The sequence below is a fragment of the Amphibalanus amphitrite genome, unplaced genomic scaffold (genome assembly GCF_019059575.1).
Source record: "Amphibalanus amphitrite isolate SeventyFive unplaced genomic scaffold, NRLGWU_Aamphi_draft 001450F_arrow, whole genome shotgun sequence".
Taxonomy (NCBI): Eukaryota; Metazoa; Arthropoda; class Thecostraca; order Balanomorpha; family Balanidae; genus Amphibalanus; species Amphibalanus amphitrite.
Window position 1 is genome coordinate 76,592 of NW_024882943.1, and position 18,650 is coordinate 95,241.

Genomic DNA, 18,650 nt, shown 5'->3' on the forward strand with positions numbered 1-18,650 from the left:
GCCTGTAACGCTTTTGAGAGGCTTATATCTCAGCAACCGCTGGACCGAATGGCCTGCAGTCTTTTTTGCTGGGTAGCCCCATCCCTTCTACCTCGTAATTGACTACTTTTGATACGTCTCAGTGACCGCCGTGGCACGTGCCACGTGAAAAGCCAAGGGTGTTCAAGCAGTTTTGCAAAAGTAATGATTTTGAGAGGTCCATATCTCAGCAGCGGCTTGAGCGATTGTCTTGCGGTCATTTTTATAGGGTAGCTGCATCCCTTCTACCAAAGGTCGGATACTCTTCATCTATGTGAGTGACCCCCACTGCACGTGCAAAATACAACAATAAGAGGTGCCAAATTTGTTCCCATTTTAGTAACTCGGTAATTACTGGGGCGATTTCCCTGAAACTTGGCATACAGGTAGGCACCCACCAGGCAATGCATTCCCATGTGTTGCGGTTAGGGCGCTACTGCACGTGCGCACGTGCAGGGAGCGTTTCCAGATCTCGAGAACGGCTGGGCCGATTGCGCTCAAATTTGGTACACGGTTGGGGACCGGTTAGTAGGGTGCCGTGCAAAAGTCATTTTGGACCCCGTTTGCACGTGCGCACGTGCAGAATGCCGCTTCCAGATCTCAGGAACGGCTGGGCCGATTGCGTTCAAATTTGGTACACCGCTAGCGACCGGTTAGAAGGGTGCTTTGCACAAGCCCGTTGGAAGTACCCTCTCGCCCTTCTGCACGTGCAGGGCTCACTATCTCGCTCGCTCGTTCTTCGCCCAAAAGGCGTTTTACTGGTTATTATACTCGTAATTTAACGTGTTGCTACTGTGTTTATGTGGTTTTACCGAAGCTAGATGTCTGCTGATCGACAGAATAGCATTTCAATATTGGACCTGAAGACGACCTGAAGACCTGCCATTTTATCTGACTTTGTGTCATCGACTTCCATGTCCGCCTGCTGGACTTGCTCTGAGAAGTACACGCTACCGGGCTAAACTGACATCGACTCTGCCACCGCCGCCACTGTCGTCCTGACCTCCCGCTCTCGTGTCTCCGCCAGGTTTACGCGTGCGGCGAGGGTAAGAACGGCCGACTGGGGCTGGGTCACTGCATCATCACCAGTACGCCGCGGCAGCTGACCTCACTCAGCCAGTACGTGGTGAAGAAGGTGGCCGTCAACTCTGGCGGACGGCACGCGCTCGCCCTCACTGCGGACGGGAAGGTGAAGGAAGGAGGGTGGACTGGCCTGGGAAGTGAGGGAAGGAGGGTGGTGCCCTAACAGCAGACGGGAAGGGACGGAGGGTGGCGTCCTCACCCTCACACAAGGGGCGTCAAATGGGTTGGTGCTCGGTTTGTCTCGGGTAGTGTGTGGAGTGGATTGGTAATTAGGTTGGTGCGGCTGGTTGTGGATCGGGGCGCTTTGGTTAGTTATTATGAGTAAATGAACGACGAATGAGGAAAGCTGGCTAATTCTTATTTTCCATGCGACTGACGCCTCGCCTCCATCATTTCGTGCAACTCATTGTGACTGACCTTTCCCTCCCCCGTAGGTATTCTCCTGGGGCGAGGGCGACGACGGTAAGCTGGGCCACGGCACGCGCCAGTCGTGCTTCAAGCCGCGCCAGGTGATGGCTCTACGCTCGCGGCGCGTGCGGGACATCAGCGCCGGCAGCTCTCACTCGGCGGCCATTACGAGCTGTGGCCACCTGTACACCTGGGGACTGGGAGAGTACGGTCGGCTGGGCCACGGCGACGGACAGACGCACCTCACGCCCAAACTGGTGAGTGAGAGGGGATACTGGGGCGGTCCGGGGATCTGGGATCTGCGGCTGCTGTAATCTCGTACTGAATCATGAACGTCACTAGCGCAAAATGACCTCAGTCAGTGATCGGTGCGGCTCGGTGCGCCCTAAATTCCTAAAGCCTAATGAACAAACACATCTTATTAAATGACATGTTGTTCATCAATCACTGAAAGCAGCTAATTGGGCAGAAAGATGGCTGCATCGCCGTGACTAAAGTCGCTTGCTCAAGTGAAGCGTTTGTTATCACTGATGCTCAGCTGCAGAGGGTAACTAAGCGATAGGCGAATTCACAGCGAACCTACCCCTGCGGCCAGTGTCACGTCCAGCTGAAGTATTGTCTCCGTCTGTCAGGTGGAGGCTCTGGTGGGCCACCGCGTGGTCCAAGTAGCCTGCGGCTCCCGAGACGCCCAGACGCTGGCGCTCACCGACAAGGGGCTGGTCTTCTCCTGGGGAGACGGCGACTTCGGAAAACTCGGTATGATCAGGCGCTGGGGTAGTTGTCGAGGAACAAGTCTCCTGCAATGGCCTTTTCCGGGCAAAAGAGCTTGCTCCCAAGTCCCAACAAAATAAACAAGCAAGCACGCCACGGACGTACGTTGGATAGGATTCTTCGAAATTTAGAACTGCAGACTGCAGTTGATTTACCAAAACAAGTTATGCTTTACGACTGATATGCAGGCTGTTCATAGGAGTGGGTACGAGGGAGTAATGAGTGTTTGTGTCCTTGCAGGCCGCGGCGGCAGCGAGGGCTGCGCCGGTCCCCACAACGTGGAGCGACTGAACGGCCTGGAGGTCTGTCAGGTGGAGTGTGGCGCCCAGTTCAGCCTGGCGCGCACCAGAACCGGGCAGGTCAGTACCGGTGGCGGGCTTCAGAAATACTGGCGACTGTTCTTTATTGATGGGCTGAATTAAAGTGACACAGACAATTTAAGATTGTGTGAGATTGCCATCGCCCATCACATGTTTTTGTTGGCTTTGGCGACTTCTGGAAACCGTATTTCATTCATAACTGTGATGGATGGCTGGTTTCGTTCGCAGGCCATCAAACACTTGCTGGGTGTCGACTGTCTATTTTTGATGAAATTGAAGTCATTAAAAGTTGAATAAGAATGTAAACGACATGATATAATAAAATCTTAAATCACTATGTCCGACATCGCTTGATTGTGTCCCCTGCCCTTGCCAGGTGTGGACCTGGGGCAAGGGCGACTACTACCGGCTCGGGCACGGTACGGACCAGCACGTGCGCCGGCCCAGTCAGGTGGAGGCGCTCCGGTCACACAAGGTGGTGCACGTGGGAGTGGGAGCGCTCCACTGCCTGGCCGTCACCGACACCGGACAGGTAAAGGGTACGGGGAGAGCTGGTGGTCGAAGTGAGGGTGCCCCCAGGGAAAGTCAGTGGGCGGACAGCGGGACAGAAAAAGTAGACACACATGTCGATTGTCGACATGTGGTGATGCTAGAGCGAAAATTTTCGCGATTACCAATTTTGCTGGTATGTGGAGTCGTGGACGCATCGGTGTGCTACCCAATATTGAGTTGTGATCAAATGAATATGCTTTCTTCTGAGCCAAACTCACAGCCGTTCCTCATGCAACGTGATTGACAGAATGTGGCTCGATCTTAGCTATTGCCTCCTGAAGTGGTCCATGTCGCCTGCTGTGACCAAGGAAGTGACCTGCCCGGCCCCCGTCAAGTGACCTGTGAAGTGACCTACCCCGTCCCCGTCAGGTGTTTGCGTGGGGCGACAACGACCACGGCCAGCAGGGGAACGGCTCCACCCAAGTAAACCGCAAACCGACCCTGGTCCACGACCTGGAGGGAGTGCGCGTGTCGCGCGTCTCGTGCGGCTCGAGCCACAGCGTGGCCTGGACGACACCCGAGCCGAGCGCTCCGGCTCAGCACGAGCCGGTTCTGTTCCCGTCGGGCCGCGACCCGCTGGGTGCCGACACTCTGAGCGCCGCCGCCGGACCCGGCTCGACCCCGACCGCGGCGGTCCGACCGAGCCCGGCCGGCGCCGAGGCGGCCGCGGCGGCGCCGGGAGCGGCCTCCAGAGCCAAGACGCGCCACATGTCACTGGCCAGGTCACTGCTGCTGATGGAGTCGCAGGCAGGACAGAAGGTGAGTGGTGGATTTGACGTCCGGTGGGTGCAAGGTGATGGGCTGGCGAGCTTCAGTGGGTTTGCAGGTTTGCATGGTGGTGAGCAGGGTATCTCAATGAACATATGTAATTAACCCGCGCCCTGCTGGGGGGGGGGGGGGGGGGGTTGAACACCCCCCTTGTGGTTTTTCGCGAATATCTCAAAAACGGCGGCGCGGTACACCTTATCATACATCAATTCTACACATGTTGTGAAAATTTCAGACCAAGGTCATTCAAGGTCAGGTCACCAGGTCACTTGAAGTGACCTCACCTCATAAAAAGTTTCAATGTCTGTCATAGCTACACCGAGTGACCGATCGCTTTGAAACTTTCAGCGATTGCTAAGAGCAATAGCATGTACAAAATGTATATCTCAGAATTTTGATATCGATGACCTAAGGTCAGGTCAATTTTGCGACCTCCCCATTATAAGTCAATGGGAGAAAATTGAAATGCGCCTCTTTTGGACGGAAGACATTATAAACACTCCCAAACACTGAATTACAAGTGGTTTAGACACACTGAACATGAAAATGGTGTCCGTGACCCCTGTTTATGCCCTGAGGTCATCTTAGGTCACGAATGGTATCTAACAGTTTTTCGCAAATAACTTTTGATAGAGGCATGCTAGAGCGATGAAAACGCCTTAGATATGTTCAGCTCGACGATACGGATCGACTGATATGCAACATGACCCTTTCCGGTCAGGTCATGACCTTGACCTGAGGTCAAATTTTCAAGCTGACCTTTCAAGGTCAAGTTATAGTTCATTCGATGCGTCTTGACGAGAGGAACACGATGCCGGTAGAAGTAAGCTCGTATAAGGCTTGGGTCAAAAGTTATTGCAGAATAACTGTTTCCGAAAAAAAATCGGCTATTTTTGCAGTTTTTGCCCCCTGCAGGCAAAACCGTTGACGTTAGGTCAAATCTGAGGGAATTACTCAGAAAGGGCGTTAATAGGGTTATCGAATGCGCTTTTCCGCGGCGCTGTAGCTCTATTTGTTCCCGAGTTATGCGTTGGCTTCTTGGAAATTGTCGACATTCGACCTGGAAATCGGCGAAATTTTGCCTTCAATGACCTCTGGTGACCTGACCTTTGACCTGACCAAAACATTGACCGAAGTGATTTCCTCATTATTTTTGACGCTCTCTCGAACGCCGCCTTTCGCGTATCGCTACGTGGCCCAGGAGCCGAGTTAGAAGGGGGGGGGGGGTGTTCAAGCAGGGCGTGGAAATCCAGGACCCCCAGCCGGGCGCGGGCTAACGCATAACGACTTTGTCATAACGACATAAAGCTTCAATGTGATGTTATGGATTTTTTTTTGTTTTAGTTGGTGGGATGCTGCGTTAAAATTAATTCACAATGATTACACTCTACCTCTCTGATCTCTGACCTGCTCCCTTTCCCCGCGTTCAGATGGCGCTGCAGCGTCTGCTGAAGGCTCTGGCGGTCACCACGGCCCGCGAGACGGTACTGGCCGCCGTCGTGTCCAGCGTCGACCACATGAAGTCCGATCACTGTGAGTTGATATGGAGGTAGTAAGCACACCCCATAGGCAATGACCTATCTGTGGGGCGGCCATTGAAAGGCCAATAGAATTGTGGCGATGTAGTGGTATAACTATGTAGAAGATGGTCTTTCCGAACTGTCATTCGACCATATTTTCCATTGCTGCTGAAGCCCAGTCATCTCTCATCAGTTTAGCCGTTTTGTATCCATCATTGGAAGTTCTCTTCACAAGATCTCGACTCTGGTCCACCGTGACCCATCACCCCGCCCCACAGCGCCGGCCTCGTCGTCTGTCTGCTCGGCGCCGGCGGCGGGCGCCTGGCAGGACTCGTGTGACGAGGACACTCAGTCGGGCTCGGACTCTTCGGCGCCCTCCGTCTCTGCCGGACCGGTAACTCCCGAAGTGGCGGACGGCGGCGGCGAGGCGCCCGTCTCACTCGACGATACGGTGGACCAGGTGAGACGGTGGTATAGGTGGGAATGAATGGTTCGGGTACTAGATTCATCTCATTTTCACTTCGTTTATCAATCATGGTGAAGTTATTATTGTATGGTGAATTTATTATTGTAAAGGCAGGGTGGTTGAGTCTGCATACTTAGATCGGTAACTTCCGAAGAAACCTGATCAGGCGCGGTTGAGGGGTGCCCGTTAGGTAATTGAAACAGGGGTTTTCCTTGTATAGCATTGTCTCGTTCAATTACACTCGACTCTGTCTCGTGATAAAGTCATCTTTTGCTATTCGCCGCGATATCGACGGCTTTCTGGCCCATCACAGCGCTGCATCAGCTATTTCACCCTCCCCCCCCCCGCTGTCTCTCTCAGAGTCCCAGCTCGGCGGCCGTCTCCCTGTCTGTCTCCGCCTCCGCTGCTCTCCCCGCCTCTCTGCCCGCCTCTCTGTCCGCCTCTGCCGGAGGCGGGGCCGGCGCGGCGGCGGCGGCCGGCTCCGACTCGGCGTCAGACGAGGTGTCGGCGGACGGCGGCGCGGTCACCGTCTCCAGCCGGATGTCCCAGGCGGCCATCACCGTCCTGGCGGCCACGCTGTCGGCACCCGAACAGGTCGGTCGGGGGACTGGTGAATCAGTCTTGGAAGGTTCGGCTTCAGATGTAAGAAGTTGTGTTGCTCTTTCACCTAGGAAGGGGTGTTACTTTTTATGTTCCGAGATCTATACAGGACAAGTCGAGTGTGATGCAGGCAGTCACAATAATATTGTTTGCATTTGACTAAAGGCCGCCCCACACTGGAACTCGCATGCGGGTTGCGAGTTTGCGGGTTTTAAGTTTGCGGGCATAATACGAATTCATAGAGTGATTAGACCGCTCCCTTGTGGTAATTTAATGAATGCAGTGAAGCCGGTTCACCTTCAGAAACTAACATATAGTTGCAATACCAGCGCAACGAACCAAAATTCGACTCCAACGAAAAACCCGCAAACCTCGCAGAGCTCGCAGACCTCGCAGCGAGGAAAATCGAAAGTTGACTCAAAATCAACTTTTGGGATGCGATGCAAGGTGGCTCGCAAGCTAAAAGCATGCAGACTCGCTTGTTACATGGTAGTATGGGTCACTCAGCATAGATTGTATTATTTGATTTTAAAGAAACCCGAAAACCCAAAAACCCGCAACTCGCATGCGAGGTCCGGTGTGGGGCGGCCTTAAGTCTCATAAATATCTTCCTGTCATAGCATCTTCTCCATTTAGCCATACCCTTCTTCTTGAACGCCCGTAATGGGACGTTTCCACGTGACCTGCACTTGATCAGTGCCATGTACTTAATACTCATGTAGCCGGTGACCATGCGTTCCACGCCGCCCTTCCTGCTAACCGCCCCTCTGCCCCTGTCAGGTGGAGACTGCTCGCACACCTGAGCTGCGTCTGGACAGCTTCACCTCCCAACTGACGGCGGACGACGCGCGAGGCCTGGTCGACCTGCTGAAACTGGCCGCCGCCGGCCGAGTGCGAGACGACGCGACCGGGGCGCTGGCGCAGCTGCTCAAAGGTCAGACACTGAGCGGGAGAGATACTGTGCCTGACGACCTGGTCTAACCTGCTCCTGTCCGCTCTGCCGGGACCCTGTCCCTGGCTCAGCTAACCTGTCCTCTGTGCCGCAGCGATGGGCCGCAGCCAGCCGGCGGTGAGCGCCATGCTCCTGGAGACCTGCGTCACTGAACTGGAGGACGTGGCCAGCGGCGGTGGCGGCGCGGCCCGCCTGCCGCCGCCCGTCGTCCAGGAGTCGTCACACCCGTACCTGAGGGACACCAACATATCGGGACTGGTCCGAATACCAGGTGAGACGGCTGGGAAGGGAAACGGTCGGTGGTAGGAGAGATACGGCTTGGAACTGTCTTCCTAGTCTCTGCATGTAGCTTGCAGCAGCTCGACTGGCTCCTTTGCTCCCGCTCCCTCAAATGCAGAGTTCTGGGTTTATTCTGACCCTCTTTCCGTCCAGGGTCCCCTCTCCCGTTATCAGGCGCCGGGTCTGTGTTGAGTCTGACTCACCCTACCTCCCTTGCCGAGTCTCTCTGGGTTTAGCCTGATTCCTTTCTCTCCTCCTTCAGGTGCCGAGTCCCTGTGGGTGGAGTTCGACCCGCAGTGCTGCTCGGAGCGGCGCAGGGACCCGCTCACGCTCACTGACGCCGGCGGCCGGGTACTGGCCGTCCGCTCCGGCCGTGACCCGGCCGACTGGAGCACCGAGCTGCGCGTCTCCGGTAACGAGCTGCGCTGGAAGTTCGTCTCCGAGCTGGGCGGCGGCGGCAACTGGGGCTGGCGCTTCACCGTGCACCCGGTGATGCCGCACGGCGCGGAGACGGCCGGCGCCGGCGGATCCGACCGCAGGATACTGTCGCGGCCCAGCCTCGACCTGGTCAGGTGAGGCAGCTGGTTCACTGCCGGGGGTCGTGGGAGGAGGTGGGCCGCTGTGGTAGACGAGTACTTTGTGGTGGGGGACTGGAATGGGATTATTTTTGCATTTCTGATGGAGATGTGACTGAATCCATATGCAACGTGTGGACGTTGTGTAAACTGCGGTTTTGAGCAGTGTGTTCGATACAGTCTAAAAATTTAGTGGTCTATGATCTGACATTGCAGATGCTGACATGAACTTTATCATGCTGCCCTCTGACGTATCCCTGTCCCTCTTCACAGACACCTACTGGACGTTCGTGCGGCCCGCGAGCCGGGCACCGTGTCCCGTCTGACGGCAGCTCTGGCCGCCTGCGCCCAACTGAGCGCCCTGCAGCCGTCGGCGCGCCGCTGGGCGCTGCAGCAGCTGCGATACCTCCTCTCCGCCACCGGCCGGCCCGCCACCCCCGGCGCCGACACCGCGCCCTCCGGCCCTCTGTCCGTGCTCGTCCAGGCGCTGCCCGAGGCGCTCTACCGCCAGTTTGAGTACGAAGAGCCGCAGGTGCGCGCCGGGAAGCAGCTGATGCACAGCGCCTTCTGCAAGGAGCTGGCGGCGCTGGCCTGTGAGCTGGAGTTTGACCGGCTGCCGGCCATCGCCGAGAGCCACCGCTGGAGCTGGTTCAGGCGGTACTGCCTGGCGTCCCGCGTGATGGCGGCGCTGATACAGCGACAGCCGCTGCCGCGGCCCTTCCAGGACGAGGTGGGTCCGGGGGAATGGGTAATTCAGGAGAGGACGTGTATGGGGTGGGAGCTTGACTAGAGTCTGCCACTGATTCGTGATGATCGTTAAGATGAAATGTGCTGTCCAATGTCCATCTGCTTAGCCTCTCGTAAGTCATGAGCCGACGAACTACCTCTTGCATAACTGCATGTATTATCATTTCACGCACAGCACTCCTTCCTTTTGACCTTATCGTGCGATGGTCAATCTAACCCGTGCTCGCGTCTCCAGGTGGCCAAGAAGATCCGTGAGCTGAGCGGAGAGGAGGCCACTGATTCTCGACACGTGGATCACGGCGTGTTTACCGAGGACCGCGACCAGCAGCTTCTACACTGGATACACAGGTGGGAACAGTACGGGGTTCTGCCGGTATTATACGGGATGGCAGCTGGACGTAATGTGACGTGGTAGGGTTTAACTTGTTCGCTAGTTATACCTTGAGTTTGATGGATGTTTGAATGATGTTAATGGGCTATCCACCGAAATGGTTGATAAGTAAGTAGTGCGTGAAGCAGTAAGTGAAACGGCATCATGCAGCTGTGTTATCGATCGGTTTCTTTTTTCCGGAACACAATTTATTGAGCACATTGAAACACAACAGAATGAAACAAGACACCACATCATTACATTCATTTTTCCATACTCAACATTATCGATCGGTTTCATCGGTAAATAATTTCCCCATATCTTAAGTCGTAACTTTTCGTCTTGGTATCGTATAATTACAGCCATCGCCAGCTGTTTTTACGTACAGTTGATTGTGATGTCTCTCGCCAGGCGGCCGGACGACTGGACGCTGTCCTGGGGCAGCTCGGGCGTCATTTACGCCTGGGGCCACAACCACCGCGGCCAGCTGGGCGGTCTGGACGGCGCCAAGGTCAAACAGCCCACGCCCTGTGAGGCGTTCTCGCTGCTGAAACCCGCCCAGTTGATCGGAGGGGAGCAGACTCTGTTCGCTGTCACCTCTGATGGAAAGGTACCGTGGGATAGGAATGGTGACGGGAAAGGAATGGAAGGGCAGGGTAGCATGGGGTCGGGGCTTGCATGATGACATGTGAATGGTGCATCTTCTGACCGGAGTAACCTTTGACCTATAATTAGTGACTTATTATGTTACAGAGCTCGACCGGTCGTGATCAGCACTGTGCTCGGTCGTAATTTGTGACTTGTAGATTTAGACCCCGTCATCTAGTTTGTGGGACCAATGGCTATGAACGTAACCAACGATCGGCGTCTGTGACCCGTGAACTGTGTCCTGACTGTGACCGGTGACCTATGAGCTGTGACCTCCTCCTCAGGTGCTGGCCACGGGTTACGGCGCCGGCGGCCGGCTGGGTATCGGCGGCACCGACTGCGTCTCCACGCCCACTCTGCTGGAGAGCCTGCAGCACGTCTTCATCAAAAAGGTCAGCTTCCTGTGACTCCGCCTCCTACTCGGATCAGTGTCTGAGCAAGTTGATAGGCAGTTGGCACGGTTCCACGACTGAGGGGGACAAGAGTGAATGTTTCATGAACATTATCCGTACTAGCTGTTGGCGGCGGGCACGGGGCTACGTGATCCCAAGATGGCCAGCATTGGTGGACGGCTAGAGTTCGGAGTTAACGGGGATGTCACAATGCGCATAATGAAGTCACAGTAGTACTTTCTTTCGAACGGCAAATTTCTTTTTGTTCTTTGCGCTCTATGGCCCATGCCGGTGAAGCGTGTGCCCTAGGCGATTGTCCGCTCAGGCTTGGTGAGCTGCCTGAGTTTCCTGATGTGTCCACCAGGTGGCAGTGAACAGCGGCGGCAAACACTGCCTGGCGCTGACGTCCGAGGGAGAGGTCTACAGCTGGGGGGAGGGAGACGACGGAAAACTCGGACACGGAAACAAAAGGTGGGTGTCACTGTCAGCTGACCGGCAGAATTCCGTTGGCTGACTGACTGCGTTTAAAATGCACCCGATGAGCCAGATGATTGCCAAAGCTGGTAGGTGTTTTGTTATTTCAATGTCGCTGTTCACGCCCCCCCCCCCCCCACTACTTTACTCACTATAACCCTCTGCTCCACAGCTCGTGCGAGCGTCCCCGTCTGATCGAAGCTCTGCGCGACAAGCGTGTGGTGCAGGTGGCCTGCGGCGGCTCGCACTCGGCCTGCGTCACTGCCGAGGGCCACCTGTACACCTGGGGTCGAGGGCGGTACGGTCGGCTCGGCCACGGCGACTCGGACGACCAGAGCCGACCCAAACTGGTCGAGACGCTCGTCGGGTGGAGGGTAGGTGGTGGTGGGGAGGCAGCTGTGGTCTCGAGGTCGAGGGAGGACTGAGTGGGGATGGGTTGAAGACTGTTAGTGGAGTGTGGCTTCAGTCATTCGAAAATGAGTGGAATCTAGTCATCGTATCAAGGTGTGCCAGGTTATGCAGTTTAAACCTTTGTTGATTTCTCACCTGTTTAGCATGCCAATGATTAGTGAATGAGTTAGGTGAGTGGACAGACCTAACGCTACTTTATTCCAGCGGCAATAACAGACGAGTTTTCCATATTCCATAACGTCAGCTGCCCCCCCCCCCCTCCCTTCTCTCAGGTAGTGGACGTGGCCTGCGGCTCCGGTGACGCGCAGACCCTCTGTATCACCGACGACGACAACGTGTGGAGCTGGGGAGACGGCGACTACGGCAAGCTGGGCCGCGGCGGCTCCGAGGGCTGCAAGCTGCCGCTGAAGATCGAGTCGCTCTCGGGTCTGGGCGTGGTGCGCGTCGAGTGCGGCTCGCAGTTCTCGGCGGCGCTCACTCGCTCCGGCAGCGTGTACACTTGGTGAGAGGGGGAAAGGGAGAGGAGCGAGAGAAAGAACGGGAAGGGAACGTCCATTATCACGCTATTAGAGGGTCGTTGGGGTTTTGCGTGACCTCCTTGCACTCATTGAAGGTCATTGAAGGGAGGAGAGCTGGTGACTGACTGGAAGGCGTGTTGCCGTGGGCTGACTCGGATTGGAAGATGCTGACGAAATCAGCTGGGCGTTTGATTTAATCCTCTGATCTCATTGGACGTCTGACCTGACCTTTGCCCTGCAGGGGAAAGGGCGACTACCACTGGTTGGCCACTGTCACCCAGTCCCCTAACCTGACCTCTGACCTACATCTGACCTGACTTTTAACCTGCAGGGGTAAGGGTGACTACCACCGGCTGGGTCACGGCCTGGACGAGCACGTTCGCCGTCCAAAGAAGGTGGCCGCCCTGCAGGGGAAGAGGATCATCTGTATCGCCGTCGGTGAGTGACGATAACTAGCTGGGCTGGGACACACACGGTTTTAACGGTTCTGATAAGACAGGGACATGGACCCCTGTGTATTTCCATGAACACCTGTGGCTTCCGGTCTGGCTAGGGGTAGGCTAAGGATCGTGAATTCCTAAACGGCAGCTCCTTACCGCTGTTCGATTAAAATATGTGGAAGCTTATTTTCACTGACCGGACAATTAAATCAGTGAGTCCTGACCCGACTGACCTTCCCTCCCTATCCCTCCTCCGGCAGGCTCGCTGCACTGCGTGGCGTGCTCGCAGGAGGGCGAGGTGTTCACCTGGGGCGATAACGACGAGGGCCAGCTGGGAGACGGCACCACCAACGCCATCCAGCGGCCGCGACTCGTAGCTGCGCTGTCGGTATGTGCCGCGGGCTGCCGGCGGCGCTACTGTCGTCGCTCTGTGAAAGACTTGCAGATTGCGAGCGTATATGTTTTGTAGACAGCCCAAGACGTTGACTTAGACTAACTTAGTAGTTCAGATTGTTTGGTAGTTTGGTAGAGTGTATTCCTTCGCTCTGGAAGAAATGTTTTGTTTGCGGGCTCTCACTATGACAATGACATATCTGACCCGGTCGACACGTTCCCCGGTCAGCAGGGTAAGAAGATAAACCGGGTGGCCTGCGGCTCGGCCCACACTCTGGCCTGGAGCACCAACGTCTCATCAAACACTGGGAAACTTCCCAAACAGGTGAGAGAGCGCCGCCCCATCCGTCTTCGTAGCTGCGAGACTGATTAACTGTATCGGGTTGGATGGGTCTCGATGTAGCCACTGACCGCCCACCAGCAACGAATCGGGCCTTTTGTCTTTAAAACTGTCTGTCATACGACTGTCATCTAACCGCCGCTTCCCTGCCTGAGTGTCTGCTATACGTTTGTCATTTTACCGTTGTTTTCCTCCCTCCGTCAGATCCCTCTGGAGTTTGACCACCTGCGCGAGCTGCCGGTGGCCGTGCTCCGTAACCGACTGGTGGTGCTGCACCACTTCAGCGACCTCTTCTGTCCGCTGGTGCCGCTGTTCCACCTGAGCGCGCCCCAGCTGAGGACGCTCGTCGTGCCGGCGGTGAAGGAGGCCGCCTTCAGAAAGGTGGGTGATTGTAAGGTTAGGAGTCACTAGACCAAGGAGGAATATATGGGAAGGTTTTTAGCTAATGGAAGGATTGTGTTTCAAGTATAATACACCTATAGGGGTATCAGGATAAGAGAAAAAACAGTGACTTTATAGCTGACGTTAGAGGAGTGAAAACAATTCTTCTCTAGCTTCAGATCTCGTCTGACTTCATCGCTGTCCTTTCATGGCTTTAAAAACGCGTAAACTGGATTGTTTGTGAAATGTTGTTGTTTCTCGTAATTCCAGGTAACTTGAGGCTGATACCGTCAGCCACATTTTCTGACCGACGCCTGTGATTACTGACCGACCCTCTCCCCTGCCGTCCTCTCAGGTGGTGCAGGCCACGATGATCCGTGACCGGCAGCACGGGCCGGTGGTGGAGCTGAACCGAATGCAGGTGCGCCGCTCGCGCTCGCGGCCGGCCGCCACCGCCGCCGCCACCTCCGGCCACAAGACGGTGTTCTCCCAGATGGCCTCCAAGATGGGACTGCTGGGCGCCGAGGCGCTCCTACTCCCGCACAGGGTGTGGAAAGTGAAATTTGTCGGTGAGTGATGGATTGAGAACGGATGCAGAGTGCAGAATATGAGGGGAGCTGTGACACACAAAAGAAGGCGGGAGAGTATGGCAGGAGGGTGGAAAATCGTGATTTCGATTGGAATGAAGGTGTCTATGTCGATTTGGTTAACGTGCGTTTGAGAAGACTTAGAGAACTGCGACGTGGAAGGTCATCATTCGTCGTTATCATCTCTCGATCTTCTTCAGCACGCTGGTGGCGATCAGTTGACTTCAATTTCGATAAAGTCCCCTCTCTTTCCACCCACTGTACCCCATTCTTGCTCCCGTATAACCGCGTCTCCTCCCCACAGGCGAGAGCGTGGACGACTGCGGCGGCGGGTACAGCGAGAGCATCGCCGAGATGTGCGACGAACTGTCTGCGGGCAGTCCGCCGCTGCTCATCATTACTCCCAACGGGCGCGGCGAGGCGGGCGCCAACCGGGACTGTCACCTGCTCAACCCGGCGGCTCGCTCCCAGCAGTACAGACATCTGTTTACATTCCTAGGTACGGGAGAGTGGTGTAGGGGCTGGGAATAGTGGGGTGGTATGTTGTGAGAGGCTAAAGACGTGAGATATGACTACTGGTGGGGCCGAATTTGTGTCTGTCTAGCTGTGTGTAGCAGCTGAAGCTGGCTGTTCCCTGCTAGGGAGAGCTAGAGAAACACGGATGGATGTCTCTAGCTGACCGTTTTCCTTCCTCGCCCAGGCCTTCTGATGGGTATCGCGGTGCGCACTGGCTCTCCGCTGAGTCTGAACCTGGCTGAGCCGGTCTGGAAGCAGCTGGTGGGTCTGCAGCTCTCGCCGTCTGACCTGGCCGAGGTGGACCGCGACTACCTGCCCGGCCTGCTCTGTCTGCGCGACGACCCGGCGCTGGCCTCCCTGGAGCTACCGTTCAGCACTCCGTCAGCGGCCGGACACGAGGTGCTGCTCAGTGGTACATACCGGCGCGTCACTGACGATAACAAGACAGAGTACATCCGCGCGGCGCTCAACTATAGGTGAGAGTCGGCGCCGCGCTGTGGTGCAAACAGACTCGATCGTAGACGAGCTGTGGAGTGGATGGACTCGCAGTCGTGTCCAGTCGAGATAACAAATACGGTCACTCCCGCCCGACCTCTGGCCTCTGGCTTGTGTCCGCGCCGCTCTGCCCGTATCGTTGTATGGATCATGGATGGGCCCCGTTGTTAGTAACTCAGTGTCTGACTGCCAGCCTGTCTTTCTGGCCGTCTGTCTGTCGGACCTCCGCTGCCTGTCTCGATGTCGTATCTGAGTCTTTGTCCATCTGGGCGTCGTCTACCCAAGTCTTTCTCCCCATCGGTGTCTAACATGTTCCCCACCGTCCCCACACAGACTACACGAAGCAGACGCGATGGTGGCGGCCGTCCGCGAGGGTATGAGTCGCGTCATCCCCGTACCCCTACTGGAGCTGTTTACTGGCGCAGAGCTGGAGACGATGGTGTGCGGCTCGCCAGACATTCCCATCAAACTGCTCATGGCCGTCGCCACGTACAAAGGTAGGGGAGAGTGGGGTGGAACGGCGAAGGGTAGGCCGGGTCATCATTATCATCAGCCAGTTTATTAATCAAACTGGGTGGGGCTTACCTAGTTGCGTGGATGGTATGATGGTTGTGAACATTCTATGAAAGACTGGTGTCGACTGCTGGTTTTACTCGGTTCTGTGGTCCACATTGATTGTGGTGGGCAATTAATGGTCTTATGGCTCTGGCGTATCACAAGCCAACGGTACCCATTGATCTTTTAATGAAAAGTCTGGCGGAGAACACAAAATCGGTGTACGAGGTTCAATTAAAAGTCGACGCTTTACTCTTACGAATAATGCCCAAGTTTTACTTCACGTCATCGCCGCCTGATCCCAATGACTGGCCGCGGCGGTAGTGGCGCCCCGATCTGACCGTCTCTGCCCCCGCCCCTCGCTGCGCAGGCGTGGACGCGTGCTCGCCGCTGGTGGCCTGGTTCTGGGAGGTGATGCAGGAGCTCAGCACCCTGGAGCGCTCGCTGTTCCTGCGCTTCGTGTGGGGCCGCACGCGGCTGCCGCGCACCATCGCCGACTTCCGTGGCCGCGACTTTGTGCTGCAGGTGCTGGACAAGTACCAGCCGGCCGACCACTTTCTGCCCGAGAGCTACACCTGCTTCTTCCTGCTCAAAATGCCCAGATACTCGTGCAAGGTGAGAACCCACGACAGAGAGATGGGCTTGGCAGAGACATACAGACGGAACAGAGACAGACACAGACACGGACACAGACAGAGTGTTAACAGAGACAGGCCGACAGAGACGATTGGTGGCCAATTGAGTTGGACCTGTGTCTGTCTAGTCAGGTTAGCGTTTAGTCCTTATTTGTGCCCTCTATGGAGCGGGGTGCTATCCTGTTGGGCATGCGGCACCACCGTTGGTCACAGATGTCTGCCTGATGATGTTAATTCACCGCAGAACCTTTTACATTTTAATTGTTAGCTTAGCAAATTGTCGCATGTTTTAAATATTGTGCCATTGCAACGTAAATCGAGCTCGATGCGTGTTGATCTAAATGCGACAACCGTCTATCCTCGCCAGGCTGTGCTCCGCGAGAAGTTGCTGTACGCCATTCACTTCTGCAAGTCGATCGACACGGACGACTATGCGCGCGTGGCCATGACGGCCCAGCAGGCTGAAGAGGAGGACACTACCACGTGAGTAGGGGACTGGGAAGGGGGAGCCCGGGACAGCAGATGAAGCGGAGGACAGCTGGGGCGGGGCGCAGTGACAGTAGTGGATAGCTGGGGAGAGGGCAGTGGAGGACAGGCCGGGCGGGTACGGCAGAGAGTACAGGGGTGAGAACTGTCGAGCTGGACAGGGAAGGGGATAGTAGAAGACAGGGAAAGGGCTAAGTGGAGAGCGGGGTACAGTAATTGAATCATAGTATGGGACCGTAAATCACGTAAATGCTGGAAAAAAAAACAGTCTGATGGTGATCAGATTTGAAGCTGTTGCCATCAGTAAATAACCTACATTTCTAACTGCAGTTCTGCATAAGACTGAGGACTGTACACTCTGTACACTGACAGTGACGCTCCCCGTGCTCCTCTCTCCTCCAGGGAGACCAGCAGTGAGCTGAACGACGGAAGCTACAGCGACTTCTCGGCGTATCCGCTGGACGGCTGATCTCCGGGGGTGTCACACTCACGACGCGGCGCGTCCGACGACAGCGGCTCGCCCTCCGAGGACAGCGGCGTCACTCCAGAGGACAGGAGGAGCTCGAGCGAGGACAGTGTCTCTCACGAGGACAACAATGTCTCTGAAGACAACAATGTCTCCGAAGACAACAATGTCTCTGAGGACAGCAGTGCCGGGGACGGCAGGTTTCCAGAGGACAGCAATGTCTCTGAAGACAACATTGTCTCTGAGGTCACCGGTGTCGCTCCCGAGAACAGCAGGATCTCTTCAGAAAACAACAGTGTCTCTCAAGAGGATGCTAGTGTCTCTGAGGACACCAGTGTCTCCCAAGAGTACAACAATGTGTCTGAGGACAACAGTGTCTCTGAAGGCAGCATTGTCTCTGAGGACACCGGTGTCTCTCAAGAGGACGCCAGTGTCTCTCCCGAGGAAAGGGGGAGCTCAAGCGAGAACAGCAATGTCTCTCAAGGGAACACTACTGCGAACTCCACGGACTCGAGCGTCACTGAGTCTGGGGAATCGCTGGACTCCTCCGACTCCAGCTGGGCGTCACAGGACTCGGAGAACGCCCCCGAGTCCGGTGGATCGTGGGACTCCTCCACTGCCGGGGACTCCGGGGCGTCCTCCGACTTCTCGCTGTAAGTGACGACGCACTATCCGCTGTCCTCGGGCTGCCAGGTAAAGGTTCGGTAAGGGTTCGACTGGGGACGGTCTCTGGACACACCGGACGCCCCCACAGACGACCGACCCAGGGAACGGGAGGACGCGCCGCAAGGACGGGCTGAGGACCGCTATCCTCACGGAGTCGCACTCCTCAGTCGGCACCCCTCGGGGAAGGGTTTCTTTCTCTAGTCAGCAGTTTTGCGATCCTCGCCGCCGCTTTTCGTCGCAATGTCCTGGCTTGTAGCCGCAGATGAGGACCACGCGGTCAGGCGCTGTTAGCCAGTCAGGGTGTTACGTAGAAGCCTGTGCAAGCGGTTCGCTCTACCCCGCAGCTGGCTTCGCCCTGTGAGCAAACGCAGCTCATTATTATACTCTAGATCCGGCTCTGTCGGTCGGCGTATGGAGGGTAGGTACTCTGGTTTAGCCTGGTCACGGCTGGCCACTGGTCGTGTAAGACTCAATTTGTTTCCGGCGTGTCGCCTGTGGAGTGTGGATGTTGTCGCTTATTTATCAATGTTTGTTGCCTGCGTGCCCTGCAGCGCGGGCGGCGCCCGTACAGGGGCGGGCCCCGAGCGAGGGGGAGCGCGTGCCGCCCGTGTCTGCGTGGTTCAGCTCCCGTCGCCACTGCCGCCGCCGCCACCGCCCAGCCACGCTTATCGCAGTGTTGTGGCCACAATGTGATAACTGGACAATACACAGAACGTCTCCGCTGAGTGGAGCGTGTGATGTGTCGCCCCGCGGGGATTAGGACGTCCTTAAGTTTGATTGTGGACTGTGGAGCCAGCTGGGTGGGAATTCACTCCCCT

At 56.1% G+C, this 18,650-nt stretch overlaps 1 protein-coding gene across 1 annotated transcript in view; it reads left to right on the forward strand.

Annotated features, from left to right (window-relative positions):
• LOC122373142 (E3 ubiquitin-protein ligase HERC2-like) overlaps window positions 1–18,557 on the forward strand; it is a 58,386-nt gene extending 39,829 nt beyond the window's left edge. Inside the window, exons 41-70 of the mRNA XM_043350946.1 lie at window positions 1,046–1,207; window positions 1,536–1,766; window positions 2,142–2,265; window positions 2,521–2,639; window positions 2,977–3,132; window positions 3,522–3,911; window positions 5,351–5,453; window positions 5,719–5,900; window positions 6,267–6,500; window positions 7,287–7,440; window positions 7,553–7,729; window positions 8,000–8,309; window positions 8,586–9,042; window positions 9,295–9,407; window positions 9,841–10,039; window positions 10,362–10,469; window positions 10,834–10,940; window positions 11,116–11,317; window positions 11,627–11,856; window positions 12,204–12,310; window positions 12,573–12,700; window positions 12,938–13,030; window positions 13,250–13,426; window positions 13,782–13,995; window positions 14,318–14,512; window positions 14,714–15,005; window positions 15,358–15,521; window positions 15,950–16,194; window positions 16,582–16,697; window positions 17,103–18,557. Of these exons, the coding sequence (XP_043206881.1) occupies window positions 1,046–1,207; window positions 1,536–1,766; window positions 2,142–2,265; window positions 2,521–2,639; window positions 2,977–3,132; window positions 3,522–3,911; window positions 5,351–5,453; window positions 5,719–5,900; window positions 6,267–6,500; window positions 7,287–7,440; window positions 7,553–7,729; window positions 8,000–8,309; window positions 8,586–9,042; window positions 9,295–9,407; window positions 9,841–10,039; window positions 10,362–10,469; window positions 10,834–10,940; window positions 11,116–11,317; window positions 11,627–11,856; window positions 12,204–12,310; window positions 12,573–12,700; window positions 12,938–13,030; window positions 13,250–13,426; window positions 13,782–13,995; window positions 14,318–14,512; window positions 14,714–15,005; window positions 15,358–15,521; window positions 15,950–16,194; window positions 16,582–16,697; window positions 17,103–17,169 (5,556 nt within the window). The 3' untranslated portion in view covers window positions 17,170–18,557. The remainder of the gene's footprint in view (window positions 1–1,045; window positions 1,208–1,535; window positions 1,767–2,141; window positions 2,266–2,520; window positions 2,640–2,976; window positions 3,133–3,521; window positions 3,912–5,350; window positions 5,454–5,718; window positions 5,901–6,266; window positions 6,501–7,286; window positions 7,441–7,552; window positions 7,730–7,999; window positions 8,310–8,585; window positions 9,043–9,294; window positions 9,408–9,840; window positions 10,040–10,361; window positions 10,470–10,833; window positions 10,941–11,115; window positions 11,318–11,626; window positions 11,857–12,203; window positions 12,311–12,572; window positions 12,701–12,937; window positions 13,031–13,249; window positions 13,427–13,781; window positions 13,996–14,317; window positions 14,513–14,713; window positions 15,006–15,357; window positions 15,522–15,949; window positions 16,195–16,581; window positions 16,698–17,102) is intronic.
• The last annotated feature ends 93 nt before the right edge of the window (window positions 18,558–18,650 follow it).